Here is a 20,124-nt window from a genome sequence, read left to right as displayed (position 1 = left end):
TATAATCTGAATTCCAACTCTAAACTATGTATTTAATAACCAACAACATACTTGTGTAGGGGGTGGTCAGTTTTATGTAGACACCTGAAAATAGTTATTTATGTTTCTTTCTTTATTTTACATCTCTGCAGATCTCCAACAAAGCCGGGAGCTTTCATCTTGCAGGTGAGTCCGTCCATGGTTATTTTAGATTCTGCGTAACCCTTTTTATTTTCTTCTCTTCAGCACAATTTACCATCATCATTAGCATTGTTATTAATATCATTTAAATCCCAGTTGTAGTCCAACATTGTTTTCTCACCAAAAGAAGCAATTCCAGGTATTGTATTGGACATTATACAATCAGTGGAACCCACTGGACGTACCGATTTACAGGTTGCACGTACATGGGGTACATTAGGCACACACATAATGAACAGTTTTGTATTTACCAACGTGCATAAATGTGTTAGGGATCTGCGCATGCGTACTTACAAGTGGAAAGTTCTGTAGAAACATTGGAGACGGACTGGTTGGGGTGGTGAGATATAGAATTGGACTTCTAGAGGTGTTAAGGTCGTCAGAGAAGCAAGGTTGGGTATCGCCTAGGATAAAGGTAATTGGCTTTTAAGGGAACTTGTTAAAGGTTTGCAATTTCTATAATTCCGATGGGTTGAGTTGACCAATCGACAAGAGATTTGAAAGCACATATGAGAAAATACAGGAGAGGAAGAGGTTATTATTGAAGCACAGAGGTTGTGTAAGAGATCAGTAATGTAAGCAGTGAACCATGGATTGCTTTATAGGTGATGGACAGCAATCTACAGTTTTAGAAGTTTAAGTAAATCTACCACTTAAAGATGAGTTGCTGTTTTTCGTAAAAAGCAATAGTCTTCTAGCTATCATTTGTCTGCTACATTTTCTAAAATGATAGCTAGAATCTGATTGGTTGCTATAGGAATATATCCACAGACGTTTTAGTAAGACTACTCCTAAATAATGATCTTAAGTGTAGGTAATCAGTTCTCCGGTTTTCCCTGTGCAACAGGACAGGCTGGTAAGACACAACATGAGGAGTGGATGAGTCAATACTGTGTATTTGTCAATAAATATATTTTGCAGGCTATACAGTGACTGAACCCGGTGTGATGTGTGACTGCAAAGGGGTGCTGCTTTTTTTTTGTTGGTGTGTGAGGGGAGGGAGGGGATCTGATTCCTGTATTATACTGGATATGTCTGTTGTATAATGGTCCCCAGGCTCCCTTGGGTTTTTACCAGGCTTGCGCTAGATGAACACTGAAGCCCGTTATATACAGATGCATCCTCTTATACCTTGCGCCATATGGTGTAAGAAGCTCGGTGAAACTGAGGTGCTCCAAGACGGATTTAGTGCCCAATATTTCTTTCATTTTTGCATCTTAGTCGCATCACAGATGCAGCAAAAAGCCGCTCACAGTGTACTAGAGACGCTTGTCTGTGACTTTACTCGCACAGGAGTTGGTATAAGACACGTACAAAGCTGCAGATTCATACTCTGTCACATATAGATGTACAAGTACCACAAGCTCCAATGGTCAGTGTGTGCTAGGGATACAGTTCTGTCTCTTCTAGTTGTTTTAGTCATGCGAATAGGACCATTGTGAGTGTAAAAGATGATTGTGGCCGAGTCGCACTGTGCACGGTGTGCCATGAGGGCTATTTGGCACCACAGTGTATGAGGACACATTTTTAATACTTTGTATATATGTGTGTATATGTATGTGTGTGTGTATATAATATAATATGTGTGTGTGTGTGTGTGTGTGTGTGTGTGTGTGTGTGTGTGTGTGTGTGTGTGTGTGTGTGTATACTGTACTGTAGGAACCAGAGTTAGCTTTTGAGGAGGCAGGAAATAACTTTAATTTCATGTATACTCCATTGCTCACAACTTATCCATCACTTAGCAGGGTCCTCCAGATGCACTAACAGTTTATCTCTGCTTTCATCCATTCCTCTGCTCACACCATGACACTTTCACTGTCACATGAATTCCTCATACGAGTGGACAAGTTACTGCTTCCCACAAGATCAGTACGTTCATGTTCTGAAATATCCTGTGCTGCTGTGAAATTTTCTTTTGTTTGTATTGGCTGCAGGTTAGTCTATACCAAGACTTGTCAACAGCAGCCCTAATGTAGGGTGTGGACCATGAAGCATTTTCCTGAGACCCCCAGCTTTTTGTTGCTTCATTGATAGATTTGTTGGTGACATTTGTGGATACTGTGATAAAGAGTAATGTGCTTTCCTGTCGGGTTGGGTATATCGGCAGTCGGGATGCCAGCTGTCATAATACCGACAGCGGTGTCCCGATGCTCAGTACCCCGACAGGGGTATGTAAGTATCCTAACCCTCCCAAGTTCTGCCTCCAACCCTCCTCTTTTGCACCCTAAACCTAACCCTGCCCCCAGTGGTGCCTGAACCTAGCCCTGCCCCCAGTGGTGCCTAACCCACCCTGTCTAGCTTAACCGTCCGTTGGCATCACAACTACATCCCGTCCTTTCAGTGTTAGAGAACTATGGAGCCCATGAAGTGAGTCAGGCTGCCCTAAGTGGGGTACACAACGAAAGGCAATAAATGAAGAAAAATTCAAATGTACTTTTACCCTAGTTAAATGCAGCTTTTAAAAATAATGGATTGTGTTTACAGTGCATTTCCTTTGAGATGAATGTATGTTTTCAACTACAGTACATCATGTGCATTGAATTGGCCTAAGTGACATTAAATATCATGCAACACTAGTTAGATGACCATAAAATCCATAATCTTGTACAGTCTGGTTGTATAGGTTGCTGGGATGAATTTGTTTTTCTTTAATTTTTTACATAGGTTTATAAGCTCTTAACTTGCATTTAAAACATGTTTCATGCCTAATTTTAACACTAATGGGTATGATGCTTTTAGGCCGGCGTGATTTCTTATGCTCCAATAAATCGCCCTTCGATATAGATATTGGCAGAAAATAGATGTCTGCCCCTGTTCAATTTATATAGCTACGCTACCTGTACAGCTATTGCTGGCATTGTGGTCATCTGTTACACTTTATACCTCAGTGATGTCGCAAAATCCTACAGATAAGGCTGCGCCTTCATAAGCATTGTTTCTACCAATGAAATGGCATTTTAGACTCTCTAGTGAAGGATGGTTTTAATGCTCCAGGACCAGTTTAAACAAAAGAATCATACATTGGAATTACTGTTATACTTGTTAACAATCTGAGGGTGACAGATCAACTGTGTAGAACCAGAGGTTGAAGCATATTACCTTACTAAATACAACTTGCTAGTTTGACAAGGCAACGATCCGGTTACAAGTAGAAAGGAGACTATTCTTACCTAGTTGATGTAAAGGATTCTTAGACAATATTGCACAACTGTCCCATACACTTCCATCACTGCATAATACGACCGTGGAGGGTGACCTATGTCTCTGTTGTATTTTGAAGGATGTAAGTAGTTCTGTAAATTGCAATTTCCCAATGAATATTGCAGTGAAGAAACTCTCATTGTAATCTAATACGTGGTTTGAAGCAAACACACAGGAATTAAAGTATTTGAACTGTATGTGTGATTATCACTTCATGTATAATGGCTTGTTCCTTCGTCCTTGGAACTACAGCTTCCACCATGCATTAAATGTTTAATGTATTGGCCAACAGCAGATGGAGAGCTGCACCTTTATACCTCGTGTGTGCTGTTAAATAATTCAGCTTGGTTATCCAAACTATTACATGCAACATGGGATTGGGAACACTTATGCTAATGTGTCCATTTTCTAAGCTGTACAATAAATATGGTCCCATCTAGTTGCCCTGGGGTAGAACCCCCTTTGCTGTAATCAGTTTTACTAGCGGCCCGGTGAGCTGGTTTTGCTGTGTTGACCAGCAGACTTCCGAGTTTATTGGAATATACAGATTGCTACAAAGAGATCACCTGGCGTTCAACCAGATACGAGTCTTCATTTTAATATAAATCAATGGTTACTCACACCTGTAAACCTCCACTAATCTTTGTACCAGGCTGACGTTCTGTGCTTAGTCAGTGATGCAGGAAGGTGACCGTGCCAGTAGGAGAACGGCTCGCAGATCTGTCCCAGAGGGAGTGTTTGTAATCCAGATCAATGTAGTGCCAAATAGCTGAAGGTAAATGAGATTCCACCCTGTAAAGGTGTGCCCTTTCTGTCTGCCAGCCAGCCATAGCCTGTCGCTTCTCTCTTCCTAGTAATGTGCATTAAAAAGAGAGCGCGTTGTTTTTAATGAAAGGTTGTGAGAGCGAGGTGTCCTCTGTGAAAGCTTGCCGTTTGAGCAGGACCCTGTGTCTCTCTCTGCTCATGCTTCCAGAGATTTAAATAATTTGGGTTTATTAGAGTTTTCACTTTCTAAGCTTGGCTTTGTTTTTTTGTTAAAGAAAGAAGTTTGTGACTTATTTTCTCTTGCAGTAAAAGCCGTCGGAGCCCAATTCAGGCGTATTATATTCCTAAATATCTTGGGGTTTCTTGTTTACATCGAAGCCCGATTTGATGGTTATCTTAGCTGCTTCTATTTAAACAAATATTTGCTCATTTTGCACTATGTAAGTTATGTATATGAGCATTGTTTTTAATCTAATTTTGAAAACAAGAGAGATGCATTTGAAATGTAGTAATCTGAAATGTGGGGGTATAGGAGATTATTTAATTGCAGTTATTGGATTTAGGGCCCGATTCAGAGATATACGCTGTTCTGATTTTTATGCAATTGACCGATTATCGGTGGGCTGCGCATGCATCGAAATGTGCCAAGGCCCCCTCTGCAAACCTTCAGGGATCTCAGTGTGATTGACATGAAGGCAGTTTAGGGAGAGAAACGGGAGAGGGGTCAGCAAAACGCAGATGGGTCGGTGCCGTTTTGGTGACTGGTAGCAGAAGACTTCTGTGATCCCCTATACACATAAGTTTGCTCCAGCGTCCCAGTCCAGGCGATTATCAAAGAACCTCAATATGGGCTACAAATGTGTATGCAGGTTCTATTGCTCTTTGCGATAGCTTTTGTGGGCCTGTCAGTACTATTAAAGGGTGTAATTTTACAAACAATCGCTCCTCCGCCGCATACGAAATCGCAATTGCAACACCATAGATTTGTGCATCAGGCCCTTAGCCAGGTGATGGCAGCTAACCGTTCCATGTGTAATGAGGTTAGCTAAAAGTGTAGGTCCCCCTTCCCATTTTCCTTTTGTTCTCATTGCTCCTTACCGGCTAAACTTTACGGTTGACTACCTCAGTGATTTTATATTTATACATTTCTCTTTAATCCACTAGGGGACACTGGAAACTAGTATACTGCGCTATAGAGGCGTTATTAGTTGGAGCTGGCACTTTAAATAATTTAGAAGTATGAAGCTCCTCCCCTCTATTCCCCATCAGCCCTCAGTTTAGAAATTCAGACCTGGACGCAACGCAGTGCACTTTCGCTGCCGGCAGGGGCCGGGTATGCAAATTCCACAATTGCACGGCCAGTCATAAGGACGCCCTCTATATCTTAGTGACGGCAGAGTGAATGTGTAAAGACGCCCTCTTTTCTTTCTTAGCACACGTCATCTCCAGGAAGTGTGTGATTAATCAGTGTCTTCGAGAACCATCGGAGTGTGAGAGCGGACGCTTTTCATTCACCACACCGTGGTCTCCCAGGACTGCTTTTGAACACAGGCAGACGGCATTGCTCCGCTAGTTCTACAATTTGAATTTATGTGGTGAGAGCATACTTTTGCTTCTAAAAGGCATTTACAGTACATGAAAAGACTTTCTTTAACCAATAATATGCAGATGGATAAGAGCTTATACAGACAGATATATACCAACTAAAGGAGAGATATCTCCCTCTTTTCCATCAGGACATTTGCTGATGCACTAAGCTTTAAGTGGAATGATTATGTGCATGTCACGAGTGATTTAAATTTAATTGCTACCAGTGCTATTTTATGCAATTACTGTGTGTTTTAGATACGTGTTTTTTGTTTTATTAATTATGTCTATTTTTTACTTATATTTATTGTAGGTTGTGAATACATTTGTTACTTTGTATGTAGAGGAGCCTTGATCGTTGGTTCATTTCAAACAAGCGAAATATACAGTATGGGATATTATATTTTATAGCACCGGCTAATTTGTAGTTTTTCGTGGGTGACTTAATTGAGACCAGGTGGTACTGGTCGTTTTGGACTAGCAGCTTGAATTGTTTTATTTACACACCTGTTATATTAGCGCAAGGAGCTAGTTGTTGTTTTTGCACCAACTAGATTTCAGTTTTCTTTTCCTTATGTAGCATGGGTGATAGTCGGGACTTTCCGTCTGGGAATTTTCGTTCATCTAGGCTATTGTTTTTTCTTCAAATGTTCTCCGTTTAGGGTCTTTAAAAATGCAGATATCCGCCTTCTATTTTCTTTCAACGCAAATTGGCCCTCATTCCTGAGGTGCAGACTTTTCTTCAGTGAGTGTTGCGGGTGCAGCCACCTTTTGTTCCACCTATAGCGCCCTGGGCCCTGAATTTGGTTCTTACTTTTATTCAGTCTTGTTTGAGCCGCTTGATGATGTAGATATCAAGTGTTGTCTTTGAAGACTGTTATCCTCCTGGTGTTGGCTTTGGCCCGATAGGTTTTGGAGTTGGGGGCCCTGTCTTGTATGCCCCCATACCTTATCTTTCATGATGATAGTATTGAATCCTAACAGTCGCTAGTCGCTATCAGCGCTGCAAGTCGCTTAAGAAATAATTGCTTTCCAATCCAATTGAGGTTCCAAAGCACAAAAAGTTATATTATTTAAGAAAAAGTGTAACACGCTGTGATCTAAACAATTAGCGCAAAAAGCAAGTAAATACAAGGTACAAGCCAATACATACGCGTGCACACTGGTCCCAGTATACAGTCGTCAATCCAGAAGCCTGTGGTCATCTAAGGAGAATGGCTGTACACTAGAATCAGCATGCAGGTTATATACCTTACAGAGTTCAGCTCTAACAAAGAAACTAGTTGACAGATTTCCATTGGTTCTTGCTCCTGGACATTCTGGTACGATGCAGGTCATAGGTCAGTTCATACAGTGTCACTAGGGGTATGTCCCAGTTCCTCAGAAGCTGCTTTGTGTGGTTTTCCTGCCGAAGAACTGGTTTAAACTGGCTCAAGACACTACATACAGAGGTGTACATTCTAATCACTAATTCCCTATAATTCATAACTTGCGGGCGCTTGATGCGATCTCCTTGCCGATAGAACCGGAGATCTGCGAATAAACAGGGATTTAGAATGGTACCAAACATGACATGTCTACTATATTTCTGTACCTTAAATATCATATACATTACATTTCACAATATAAACATTTGCTAATAAAACCTCTAATATTAAGCTTAATGTGAGGGAACCTTTTTATAAGTGCGTGCATGTGTGAGTGTGAGAATATTGTGTATTTTCGCTAGTATGCATTGTGCGTATGTGTTTTGTGCTTATCTGTAGGCTTTGATGTACAGAGCAAATGTGCGTTGTGTGTCTTGTATATTTTATATGTATTATCTAATATGCATATAGGTTTTGATTGGACTTTCAACAATATGCAGTAGCAAAACAGACTCACAATGCTAATAACCAAGTATAGTGTCGTACACAATGGTTTTGTGCTGACGAAGCAAAATGGCGTCGTCAGACGCAATGCAAAATGGCGTCGCTAGATATTAATGTAAAAGATTTGGTCTCAGCCAATCATCCGGCTTCGACAATAGGGTGTATCTCAGGACGCAGGTTGTTTTCCTTCCTATGGTTGTGTCGGCTTTCCACGTCAATCAACCTATGGTGGTGCCTTCCTTGGTTGAGGACTCAGGAGTATCCTTGATTCTGGATGTTGTTAGAGCGCTCCGTGTCTATGGGCTCGGGCAGGGTCTTTCCGTAAGACTGATTTGTTTTTGGTTCTGTATGATGCTGTTCGGAGGAGTTGGCCAGCGTCAAAACAAAAGATGGCGAGGTGGATTCGACTGGCTATACGTCAGGCTTATGTCAGCAGTGATAGGTTTCCTCTCACGTCTATTTCGGCACATTCCACACGCTCTGTGGGTATGTCGTGGGCGGCACGTCATGTTGCCTCCACCATGCATCTGTGCCATGCGGCTACTTGGTCCTCTGTACATACCTTTGTGAAGTTTTATAGGTTTGACACTTTTGTGGCTTCAGCTTCACGATTTGGCCGCCTTGTTTTGCAGATTCCTTAGAGCGCTTCCGTCCGTGGGGAAAACTTTGGGACATCCCCAGTGTACTAGCTTCCAGTGTCCCCTAGTGAATGAAAGAGAAAATGGGATTTTGGTACTTACCGGTAATTTTTTTTTTTCTCTGATTCCACAGGGGACACTGGACGCCCACCTCAGCGCTCTTCGTCTGCCTGTTCAGTTTGTTCCGTGCGTTGTATAGTTTTGTTATTGTGTGACCTTCCCTTCCCTTCCCTTTACTCCTGCTGTTCTCCATCTCCGCTCTGTCTTCATTTCTGTAAACTGAGGTCTGGTGGGGAATAGAGGGGGAGGAGCTTACACTTCTAAATTATTTAAAGTCCAAGCTCCAACTAACCACACCTCTATACCCCAGTGTACTAGCTTCCAGTGTCTGTGGAATCCAAGAAAAGGATTTACCGGTAAGTACCAAAATCCCATTTTTTGGGGTTCTTTATTCCATTGTGTTTTTCTTCATTGGACTAATTTGTCTCTTTAAATAATTGAGATGTTTTTTTTTATTTTGCTGTTGATTTTTGAGGTTTGAACACAAAAAAAAAAAGCCACAAATCACCACTTAACAGTGGGGAACACGCTCTGTGCCAGGTAATTGTCCGATACGATTTGATTTTAATGGCACTTAGCCGTTAATAGCATTTTATCCACTGGACCACATAGCTGGCAGCATCAACAAGCAGCTGATAACTGCAAGAGAATTATAATCTTTTTTTTTTTTTTTTTTTTTTCGGCAGGGTGGGAAGAAACATTTCCAGTAGTAACAGAAGAAATTGTGGTGATGCCTATAGCAACCGATCAGATTTGCTTTCCTTTTCTGAATTGCATTAAAAAGATGACAGGTAGACTTAGACGCTATGGGCATCACCGCCTTTTTGCAAGGTCCTATGTGCTTTAAGTGTATGTATACAGTATTACACTGTTAGCAGAAAATACTAAGTTATATCATAAGATAAAAATTATTTATTAACAGTTGCTAATATAGCACAACATATGACGTTGAGGTTCACAATTGGCAACATTAATAGATCAAAACTGGGTAATAATAACAGATAGACATAGTGGTAGGAAGGCGTACAATCTAGAAATCACAATCTTATAGTTGTGCTCTCAATAGATCTAAAATGTGATCACTATCTGGAGTAGAGAAAGTTGATTCCGCACAGGATAAGGATTGAATGTCTTCTACAGAGATACCAACTGTAATAAATAATCACTTCACATACGCTGACTTAGTTCAGATCACTTGTGATAGTAGTGCCCCACGCAGTAGCTTAACAATATACTCAGTGGGGTGGTTGATCCCTGTGAATCACCCCGCTGAGCTCTGATCCCTATACCTGTACATACTGTATCTAATAGTGATGTGTATGTATGTTTGTGCAAATATACAATATGATTCAATGGTACACACCATGGGTGCCCCACCATTACAATGCAAATTTAATTTGTGTAAAATTAGTATTTTGTCCCAATATGCTGCCTAAAGGAACCCCTAACTTATCCTAATTCAGAAGTGTGAACCTCCGGCAATCTTTCCTGCACTTAATATGAAAAATATCATGTTAATAGGTGCAACGTTAATAAAAACCTCAGACATAATCTGATCGGTGTACTTGGTCTGGTGTAATTATGCATGGGAGTAGCCATAATGGGATTTGAATATAGGGTCATGTGCCATTAGCGGCAATAACGTCTTTTTCCCTGATTTTTGGTAAAAATGGTATTCGCTAAATTCTATTAGCCTCGGTTTTCGCGTATGCGAAAAACTGTTTAGGAATTATCACAAATTACTTTTCACCATCTCTGAGTAGGTGATAAATTGTGCAAAAGAAATGTCGGGAGAACCTCTTGGACACACCCCTTAATGACTAATTGGGCAAAAAGAATGTTTGAACTAGATTCATTTAGCCAATAACATGTCATTTTTGGGATGAGGCAGGAGAAAGCTGTGCAAAATGCCTATTTTTGTGTAAAAATGTGGGGACTTGGTTCAGAACCCTTTGGGTACCCCCCTAATGACTAATTAAACAAAAAAAATAATATCTTGGTACCCCCTAAAAAAGGCATGTCATTTTTGGGGTGAAAATGTAAAAAAATGTTGGAAAATGGGTTTAAAGTAGTGGGCCAGGTATTTTGGGGGGCTTTATGGATGGGACATGTTTTTTAAACATTGCAGGTGACTGCACCAGGTGTATTTTTAGCATTTTTTAAAAGTGCTCTGAAACGACACAAAAATATACTTGCATCAATCTTAGTGTACACCCAGCAGCAATTATTTTGGCCAAAAAACTTCTATAATTTATTTACTGTTATAGAAGAAATCGGTATGTAATATCGACAGACGGGATCTAGGCGGTCAGAATCTCAACGCCTGGATCCCGACAGGGTTAATATACCGACACTTGCTGGTCAGTATGGTAACCCCTCTCCCTTCCCTAACCCTCCCTCCCTGGTGCCTAAACCTAACCTCCCCACACCCTAACCTAACCCTCCCCCCTAGTGCCTAACCCACCCCCACCCCGCTACTTTCGGCATCCCGTCGGTCGGGATGCCGGCGCTGGGATTCTGACCTGCGTCGGTGTTCTGGCGCCAGTAAGGTAAGCGTCGGCATCCACACCGCCTAGATATCGAACTTACACCGTTATAGAAAAATTCATATAACAGCCATTTGATGCAATTTAAGAACCCAAAACCCTTTATGTCCACTAACACACTTCTATACCATTACCCTATCTTGGTTTACCTTGTTTGGGGGTGCAGGCTGATTTCCCCATTTTCATCTGCACTTTTCGCCGGTCTTCAAAGCAAGAATTAGCGGGTGAATGTGTTATCACGTCTTTTACAATAGGAGTGCCCGATTAAAAAGGAGCACGCAAATATGCGAAAAGCGTCAAATACGGTGAATGGTCTCAAAAGATTTCTACGGAAAGAAATCGCGGCTAATTGGATATGGCCCAAAGGATGGTCCAAATCTTTTGTGAAAATGTCATCCTACTTTGTCCCCATACATAATGTAGCGTCATGTCTTTCCATATTGTTTGAATGCTTTGCGCTGGCTAATGCCGTGTGCACACTGAGCGATGCGGCAGATAGGTCATTTCTGGCTGAATCGGAATTACCTATCTGCCGCAGTGTGTACAGCCAATATGCGTGCTCCCGCGGACGCTTGCGACATCATCTGGTCGGCCGTGCTGCACAATATTGCAAGCAGACCTGTTGCAGGTAATGAAGGAAGGAGTGAGGTATCGTTCTGTCCTTCATTACCTCGTTCTGATGTGTACCCACGATCCGATATGTCGGCCCATCGGGTACCCAGCTTAACCCTGAGTAAATGATCCTTCAGACAACCTTAGTTAATGGTTACTTTGTCAGCAAATGTTTCCCTTCTTGTATCTGCTCCAAGCCGTGATAATCTGGAGCACTGGCTGTTGTGGTTTGTGTTCTGTACACAGAATAATTGAGCTGCAGGAGTTTGGGAGTGTGATACAGTACAAAGTGCACAGAGTACTTGTGTTTTCACACACAGATTTATTTAGAATAGAAACTGCCTTATTGAATTCAACATGTTCACATACTTCAGTGTGAGTTTTATATACCATTTAACCACATTACTGTTACTATACTGGATTTACAGTACATGTCCCTGATGGCTGCTCATCTCTGCAGCTGCGCGGATGAGGGAGTGCTGCTGGGTTCCCTGATCAGCCGTGATGGGCAGCACAGCAGCTACTGGGGGCAGATGCAGGCTGGTAGGTCCCCATGCCATTGGCAGCTGCTGTAAGATTATCTTCTGGCAGCTGGCCAGTGTGTGTTTTTGACTGGTCGCATTATTTGCTACCATTTTCATGGAACACGCCGCCTGGCGTGGTTGCAAACTATGCAACCACGCCAATAAAGTGGCTAAACTGCCTGCATTATTATAATCTGTAAATAAAATTGATCTCCATAACGTAGCAAGATTTTATATATTTTTTTTGTCCCTAATTTATCTGACAAATGTATCACTAGTGAAAAAGGCTGCTCTCCAAAACATTTCTAATTCAAACACATTGGCAATTCTACGCTTGGGTGCAAAAGGGCATGAAGCATGACAAACCTCCCGAATGTCCCTGCAGTCGGGACAAAGGGCCTGATTCAGACCCGTTCACGTGCGCATAGTGCTCGCAAGTGGGTTGATGGTCGGCGGCGTGCGTGAGCCCCGCAGTGACTGAGAACTTCACACGCTCCGGGGCTCGCTACAAAACGGGGCGGCTGTCGGTGTTGATCGACAGCTCGCCTGTTTTGTAGGCGGGGATGGGGGGCGGCTGGACAAACGGAGGCGTTCCCGAAGGATCGCCTGCCGTTTGTGGGCGGCCCTACTGACATTCGTGATGTCAGTAGTGAACTTTCTGCTCTATTAGAGCAGGAAGTTCACTCGGACTTGCGGGAACAGAGACCCTACCACAAGGGTCTCGTCGCAAGCCCGATGGTCGCGATAATTGCGAGCGGCCTGGAGGCAGATTGAAAAAAATAATAAAAAATCTGCCCTGATTCAGAGCGAGTGCTCGTGAATAGTGAGCGCCTCTGAATCATGCCCAAAGTCCTGACTGATCGGTACAATCCAAAAAAAAAAAATGGACAGAAGTCAGACAATTACACTCCTACTGGTTCTTGTAGAATATACTTGCTGCTGCTTTTTCTAGTGTTTTAACCTCTGCTGCTTGTCTGGGTCTCTGGGTCCTGGAATGTTGGGGTCCTGTTTGGGATAGAGGTAAGAACCATCCATCTCCAGGATAGCAACAAACAAGTAAACTCTCTAAGATCCCTCCCCTCAACCAACCCCACCTTGATCTTTGTTGTTAACAGACGTTTTCCAATGCTCGTGTACACAGGCCCTTGCCATTAATCTCCATTTATATACTATACATGACTACCACCAGGTACAATTTAAATATAGTAATAACAGTAATTTACAGTACCAGTCATTTACTGTACAGTTATCATCAACTTTAATTTACTTGCTTTTCAACATAAGTGTTTCCAGCACTCTTGCCAATCCAGAGCAAATTTAATAAAACAAAAACACAGAGACGGCTTGTCTGGTCTATTGTGTTGTGGGTTATCCACATAGTGGACGCCATGCACAGTGATTATGTTACTGCAGATCTGGAATATATTTCACTGCTACCAGAGTGACCCAGTAACAGAATAAGAACTTAATAGTTAGTTTCAGAGCATATAGCCCACAGCGGCCTATCCCATGTTGTAAGTGTTTTTTGTTGATTTGATTTGACTTGTATTCTGCTGCATACTTCTGTTTATTACGATGTACACTACCGCCAATGTACTTTGCAGTGATTTATGATTTTGTGTACTATACAGTATGAGTTACGTTTTCTAAGCTCCAACTAATTTTCACAGGAAGAAGTCGCCCATTCCGAAACCCCCCGGCTAGAAACTGGAACCACAGAACCAAAGCAAGATGACCCAAAAGAGGTTTGTTTAAAACTTGTTGCCACAAGGGGGAAATGTATTAAGCTGTGGGGTGCAGGCATTGGCGAGTCTGTCCCATGTGTTAAAGCGGAGATCTTTTAAAAGGCAATACTAAATATAAGATAAATTATTGCCACTTTAAAACATTGGGTTGTGTTGTTTGAATCGTGCTGATGCAGGTGTCAAAGTGTTTGTCCAGCTACATAACTGGTCTGCTTTTTCCATTTTCTTAAACTAAATCGCCATTCCGTTTAGCACTTCAACCAAAATAAGAACTAAACCTAAAATACTGTATAATATACAAATCATCTGGACACAACGTGCAAACGTTGATATGAATAGTACAGTGGAAATTATTATGGGGCTGATTCAGCGTGCTATGCTGATTGCAGATTCCCGATTATCTGGAATCTGAGCGTACACAGTGCAGAGGAGTTTACAGGAGGCGGGGCGGGGACCACCAGCGTTTTTGGATTGGCAAAGCCAGTCTGCGTTAGCGGAGGCTTGCTCAGCAGGCCGGCGCCGTCCACTATCGCGGCCGATAGTCACTATGGTTCTCACTGCCTGTGATGTTGGTTGCAGTGCTGTGATCGCAAATGCAGCAGGGGGTGAAATCCTGTGATGTCACAGGGACTTCTCCCAGCAGTGTCTCAAAGGGGTCTCTTCAGGTCTTTCCTTCTGCTATCTCCATCAGATCCAAGTAAACATAAGTGTCTATTTATTAAGCAGTGTTAGGAGACAGAGTGAAAAGTGATAAGGTACCAGCCAATCAGCTCCTAACTGTCATCTCACAGGCTGTGTTTGAAAAATGACAGGAGCTGATTGACTGGTACCTTATCTCCTTTCACTTTGTCTCCTAACACTGCATAGTAAATAGACCCCCTAGTCTGGTACAAACAGTTCTTAACTCAAGTTTACTGTATACAGAGTCCTTTAATTTTGGCAAAATGGAGACTAATAAAACACACCAGGTTGTCTCCAGGTTAAAATTAAGAATAAAATAAAGTTTACAATGGGCATGAAATATTTTTCAGCCACTTCTGCTTGCATTGACAGGTAAATTAATGGGCTTAAATGAACAGTAAAAGTTACAAAAAGCATAAGATTATTCTGGCTACACACCTGAACGAGGGTGCGACGCAATGTAACGATATATTGCATTGCCATACACACTACACGATCCGTTGTACAAAACTACGCAATATATTGTTACATGCTTCATGTAACAACCCCACATCATCCGTGGAATCATCCCATTGGATGATGCAATGAACGATGGGTGACAGCCAACAAGCCGGGTGGGGCCGCCAGTCTGAAAGGGGTCTCACTCAGGTCGCATCCAGGCTGGACCCGTGTACAAAATCCCAGGTGCGACCCGGCATTGCGTTGTGAAAGGGTTATTAATGTCCAATAATGGGCGCTTTTATGAAAGCTTGTGCCCTTGTTAACTGTGTTGCCCATAGCAACCAATAAGATCAAATTAATTTTTTTAGGTGACGCCATGTTTTTTTTGTTTTTATTAGGTTTTTTTAAGGGCCTGGTCTATTAAAGTATTGCTATGTACTGTAATTAAATGGTGGTCATGCATGCTTTTTATTTGTTTTATTTTATTTTTCAGATTATTGACAGCATAATTCAAGAGAGCCAGAAGTCCATTGACATAGAAGAAAGTCCTAGCCCGGTTGTGGAAATAAACTTTACTAGCAATTCTGTAAGCACAGATCAGAAACTTTTAACAAACATCCCTGAACTAGTGGTCACTGAAACCACCTTTCATGATGATCCAAAAGAACTTATCCTTCAAGAACTTGAGGACTATTCGGGGCCAAAACCCAGTCAAATGCCTGATGTTTCTATTCCTCTCATTGACCAATTGGTAGAAACCTCTAAGATTGCAGATATTATAGAGTTAACTGAAGACCTTCATATTACGGAAAAGGAAGAACCGGAGGAGAAGACTCTAGTTTATGAGGAGGATAAAGAAGAACAGTATAAACAAACTCTTGAAAATGTGTCCAATGAAACATCCACCTCTGACGCTACAGAGCAACTGCCACCTGCTAAGCCTCCTCGACAGATTAATACTGAGCCTGATATTGTAGCAAGTACTAAGAAGTCCGGCCCCTCACGTCCCCCACCTCCTATGAATGTACCACCGCCGAGACCGCCGCCACCTGCACGGCCAGCGCCACCGCCGCGCAAAAAGAAAGGCGATCCAGATTACGAGAGCCCAAGATCGTCCGGTCTGGACTGTGAGTACACATATCTAGATTATTAAATACTTAGTAAACTTTTCTTTTGCATTTCTTTTTGTTTAAACATTTTTATTGTTTCTATTACGTTCACTCAAACATACAGAGTACAGAGATTCAGAGAAAAAGCCCATATAACAGTGCCCAAATCGATTTAAAAGAATTTATTTATCATGCGGCCAGCGGTTCGATTCCCGTCAGCGGCAGCCCGACAGGAGCAGAGTGTGACGCAGCGGAAGCCCGACAGCGCTGGAAATCCCGATCGTGGATAGGTAAGTATCCACTAACCTAACCTAACCTCCCTAACCCTCCTTAGGGGTGCCTAACCCTAACTTCCCCCCCCAAGTGCCTAACACTAACCACCCCCTTCCCCGCTGCCTAACCCTAACCACCCCCTTCCCCGCTGCCTAACCCTAAGTCCCCCGGGGGGGTGCCTATCCCTCCCTCCCCCTAGCCTAACCCTCCCGGGGGGGTGCCTAACCCTAAGTCCCCCCGGGAGCCCTAAACCTAACCCTCCCCCCCGCGGCTGTCCGCTCGCGGCGCCCGGCATCACTACGATCGTGATGCCGGGCGCCGGACTCCCGGCGTCGGGGAAATGCGGGCGTCTACATCTAGACGCCCGGCATTTCACCCTTGCCGGGATAAGACGGTCGGGAAACCGGCTGCCGGTATATAGGCAGTCGGCTTCCCGAGTGCTTCCACCTTGAAATATTAAGTATAGTACCAATGTATGAAGGAGGGTTCACAGCAGATATCTCCGATATCCCTCCCATTTCCAACAGCACCTTCAGGTCCCATAGGTTTATGTGGGGGCTGCAAAGCTCTCAGATATACCAAGCTCCGGAACACAAAGCATTCCGGAGTTTGACCATTCCCCGTAGCTAATGCCATCTGAAGATGGTGTTGTGCTGCTGTAGCCTATGAGCTACACTTTGCATAAGCTACCAATGTCCACAGCACATGGTGTGGTCAGCAGGACACCGTGCAGGCACAGGAGTCCCAATAGAGTAGTGAAGAGACTGCTGATATGCGATCTCTTCACTCCAAACACGTCGCAGGACAGGCTCCTTTCGGAACCCCTGTACCTGCAGGTGACCAGTGATAGGCCTTCAGAGCATGAGGGTCATTTTATCACATACTGCAGAGCAATTGTGGTTGCTAATTTCACACCCATATCGCACTGCTAATGTGATTATTGATAAATAGGCCTAATAGTGGTACAGAGAAGAAGCCAAACCAAACTGAGTACATATACTAATAATAATTCTTTATCAAAGTAACCAATGAGAAATGGGATTATTGTTTGCGAACAAAGAGAGACAAACTAGCATGGAGACCCCAACCTAATTGGGGTCTATCCATTTATACCAGATATTGAGATCTGGGAAAACAGTTTCTAAATAAATCCAACTGTACTTTTGGCCAAATCCAGGCCCCTATCCCCGACCCCTTATGAGCCACCATCCAATAGTCTAGCAATGCAATGCCTTCTCCAGCATTTGTTTGTTTTGATGGATTTATTTTCTTAAAAATATAATGGTGTATTTACCTAATAGTGGAAATAATTCCATTGTTTTTTAATCTTTTTATAAGTATTCCAATGTACATATTTTGTTTTCTGAATTAAAATATCTTGGAAATTTATTTGAGCACTAATTATTGTTGTAAATCTATTTTAGAACACTGCTGGATTCCACAACTGGTTGGCATTACTTTTACACTTAAAGTTAAGCACAAAATACCACTTGGTTCAATATAAAAATCAGTTGTATGTCATGCAGAACCCTTTGTAAAAGATGCTTTGCCATGATGAGAGAAGAGAATCTGACATTGTATAAAACGTGATCTACGTCACAGCAAGCTATTTTATTCTGCTGTCGGAGTTCTCTGATCTAGGCCACATAGGAAACAATCCTATTTATCAGTGGTTCTCTATTGCAGGCCATACACTAGTGCGATTTTGGGCCGATTGCCCGATTTGCGACGCGTCGTACGATGAATCATGTGGACATCGTGTAGTTTTTAAGGTAGGATACGATCCGATGCGCGCTTCCGCAGCTTTTAAAACGTATTGTATGACCAGCTGTGCAGCCCATCATATCTATCGTTATCTTATGCCGATCGTGCCGTGTATTTGCACATGCGATGCATCGTGCGTCCGAGCGGCGTCATTTGTTAAAAAAAAAAAGAAAAGACTGATGCGCGCACGGGGAGATCTGTGATGCATGCATCTGTCTTTAATAAAATTAACAGATGGTGGGATGGTTCAGTGAGAACCATCTGTGCATCTGTGAAAAAAGTGTTTAAAAAAAACCAAAAAAACGAGAAAACCTGACCCGCGCAACAGTTACCAACCGCGATGGTTGATACCTCCCGAATGAAGCGCTCAGATGCAGCATTACGCTTTGTAGTGCTGTGTCTGAGCGTTCATTGGCTGAGAGAGGTCAGCCCCCGCCTCTCTCAGCCAATGAACGGCTCCCACCATTGACTACAATGGTGGGAACCGTTCATTGGCTGAGAGGCGGAAGGCATGCCTCTCAGCCAATGAACGCTCAGCAGCGGGGTTTCCATGGTGAAATCCCGCCGCTAAGCTCTCATTTGGGAAGTACCGTTCTTATAGAACGGTACTTAAGTACGTGGGTTCGCACTTTTTTATTTTTTTTATTTTGCCAAGTCCGGGGATGCCTACTTTGGACCGAAGAGGACCCGAACTTCGCATAGGAGATAGTGAGTATAGATATTTTTTCACAGGTACCCTATAGATATTCCACATGGACAAGGGGACCGATGCTACAGGGATACATGAGTGAGTATGTGTGTGTGAGTGTATGTATGTTTAATAAATGTATACTTAGTACAGTGTGTGTGTCCTGTGTTTATTTTAATATTGCTTTTGCAGTGGAACTACAGGTACCAGCGGGCCCGTAATTCCCCAAATGCTGGTACTTGTGGTTCTCCGAGTACCAGCATGCGGGGAAGGCTTGCTAGGACCTGCAGTTCCACAGCAAAATACAATATTTTCAACTATTCGAAATGCACTACACTACATAATCAACCCGGCACCCACCACCCAGGGGTCCCGGGGATAGCCCCAGGCTATCAGTCAAGGCCTGGGGTGCCCTGGAGAGGGGGACCCCTTTATTGTGGGGGGCTCTCAAGGGATCCGCGGACTAGAGGTCAGGGTTGATGCTTCAGCTGGGGGGTATGGTGAAAGGTCTCCCCTGGCTGTGGCATCAACCCCCCTGCTAAAAAAAAAGTCTGGTGCTGCTTCTGGAAAATACAGGGGGAACCTTATGCATTTTTTTCCCCCCTGTATTTCCAGAACCAGGACCGGATACGAGCCCAGTGCTGGTTGCACAGAATACGGGGGACCCCTACGTCATTTGTCCCCCCTATTTTGGCAACCAAGGCTAGTTCTGAAAAGCCCGGTGCTGGTTGTGCTTACATATGGGGAACCCCTACGTCGTTTGTGCCCCGTATGTTGCACAACCAGCACTGGGTCACTAAAAGCCCGTGGCTGGTCGCTCTTTGGTGGAGGGGGGGGGGGGGGGGCACGCCGTTTTATTTTTAAAACACTATTTAATTTTTTTTACACAGATGCACGGATGATTTTCACTGAACCATCCCTGTATCTGTGTTTATTTTATTAAAGACAGATGCCTGCATCACGGATCTCCCCGTGCGTGCATTAGTCTTTTATTTTTTATTTTGTACCAATGACGCCGGTCGGACGCACAATGCATCTTATCGTGAGATCGTATGTCACAGCCGAGACTGCCAGGGAGCTGCCGGGGAGTTCAATGGAAATCTTAAGATGAATCTTAAGCTCGTCATACTAGTGTATGGCCAGCATAAGTACTCAGGACCCCAAACTGTTCACGTTTTCCAGGTCACCCAGCAGATGCACAGGTGCATTCATTGATCACTGACACATTTTAAAAGTTCCACAGGTGATGCTAATTATTTCACTTGCGATTCTGTGAGAAGACTTGGAAAACATGCCTTCCAAGTCCCCGAAATCCCACTACACATCCCTACATGCTTTGAGTATCGGGAGGCTGCTGCCGTCGCCGAGTGTAGCAGCAGTCTCCTCTCCTGCATCTGCGGTGTGCGTGGCTGTGTGTTGGTTTTTGTAAGGCTCTGTAC

General features: G+C 43.1%; 1 protein-coding gene across 1 annotated transcript in view; it reads left to right on the top strand.

The window, feature by feature from the left end:
* WDR44 (WD repeat domain 44) overlaps nt 1–20,124 on the top strand; it is a 93,454-nt gene that overhangs the window by 32,088 nt on the left and 41,242 nt on the right. Inside the window, exons 2-4 of the mRNA XM_088452960.1 lie at nt 132–165; nt 13,655–13,729; nt 15,345–15,978. Of these exons, the coding sequence (XP_088309086.1) occupies nt 132–165; nt 13,655–13,729; nt 15,345–15,978 (743 nt within the window). The remainder of the gene's footprint in view (nt 1–131; nt 166–13,654; nt 13,730–15,344; nt 15,979–20,124) is intronic.

This window comes from Taudactylus pleione, unplaced genomic scaffold (assembly GCF_031769625.1).
Source record: "Taudactylus pleione unplaced genomic scaffold, aTauple2 ptg000039l, whole genome shotgun sequence".
Classification (NCBI taxonomy): Eukaryota; Metazoa; Chordata; class Amphibia; order Anura; family Myobatrachidae; genus Taudactylus; species Taudactylus pleione.
This window is presented reverse-complemented; position numbering and strand designations above follow the sequence as displayed.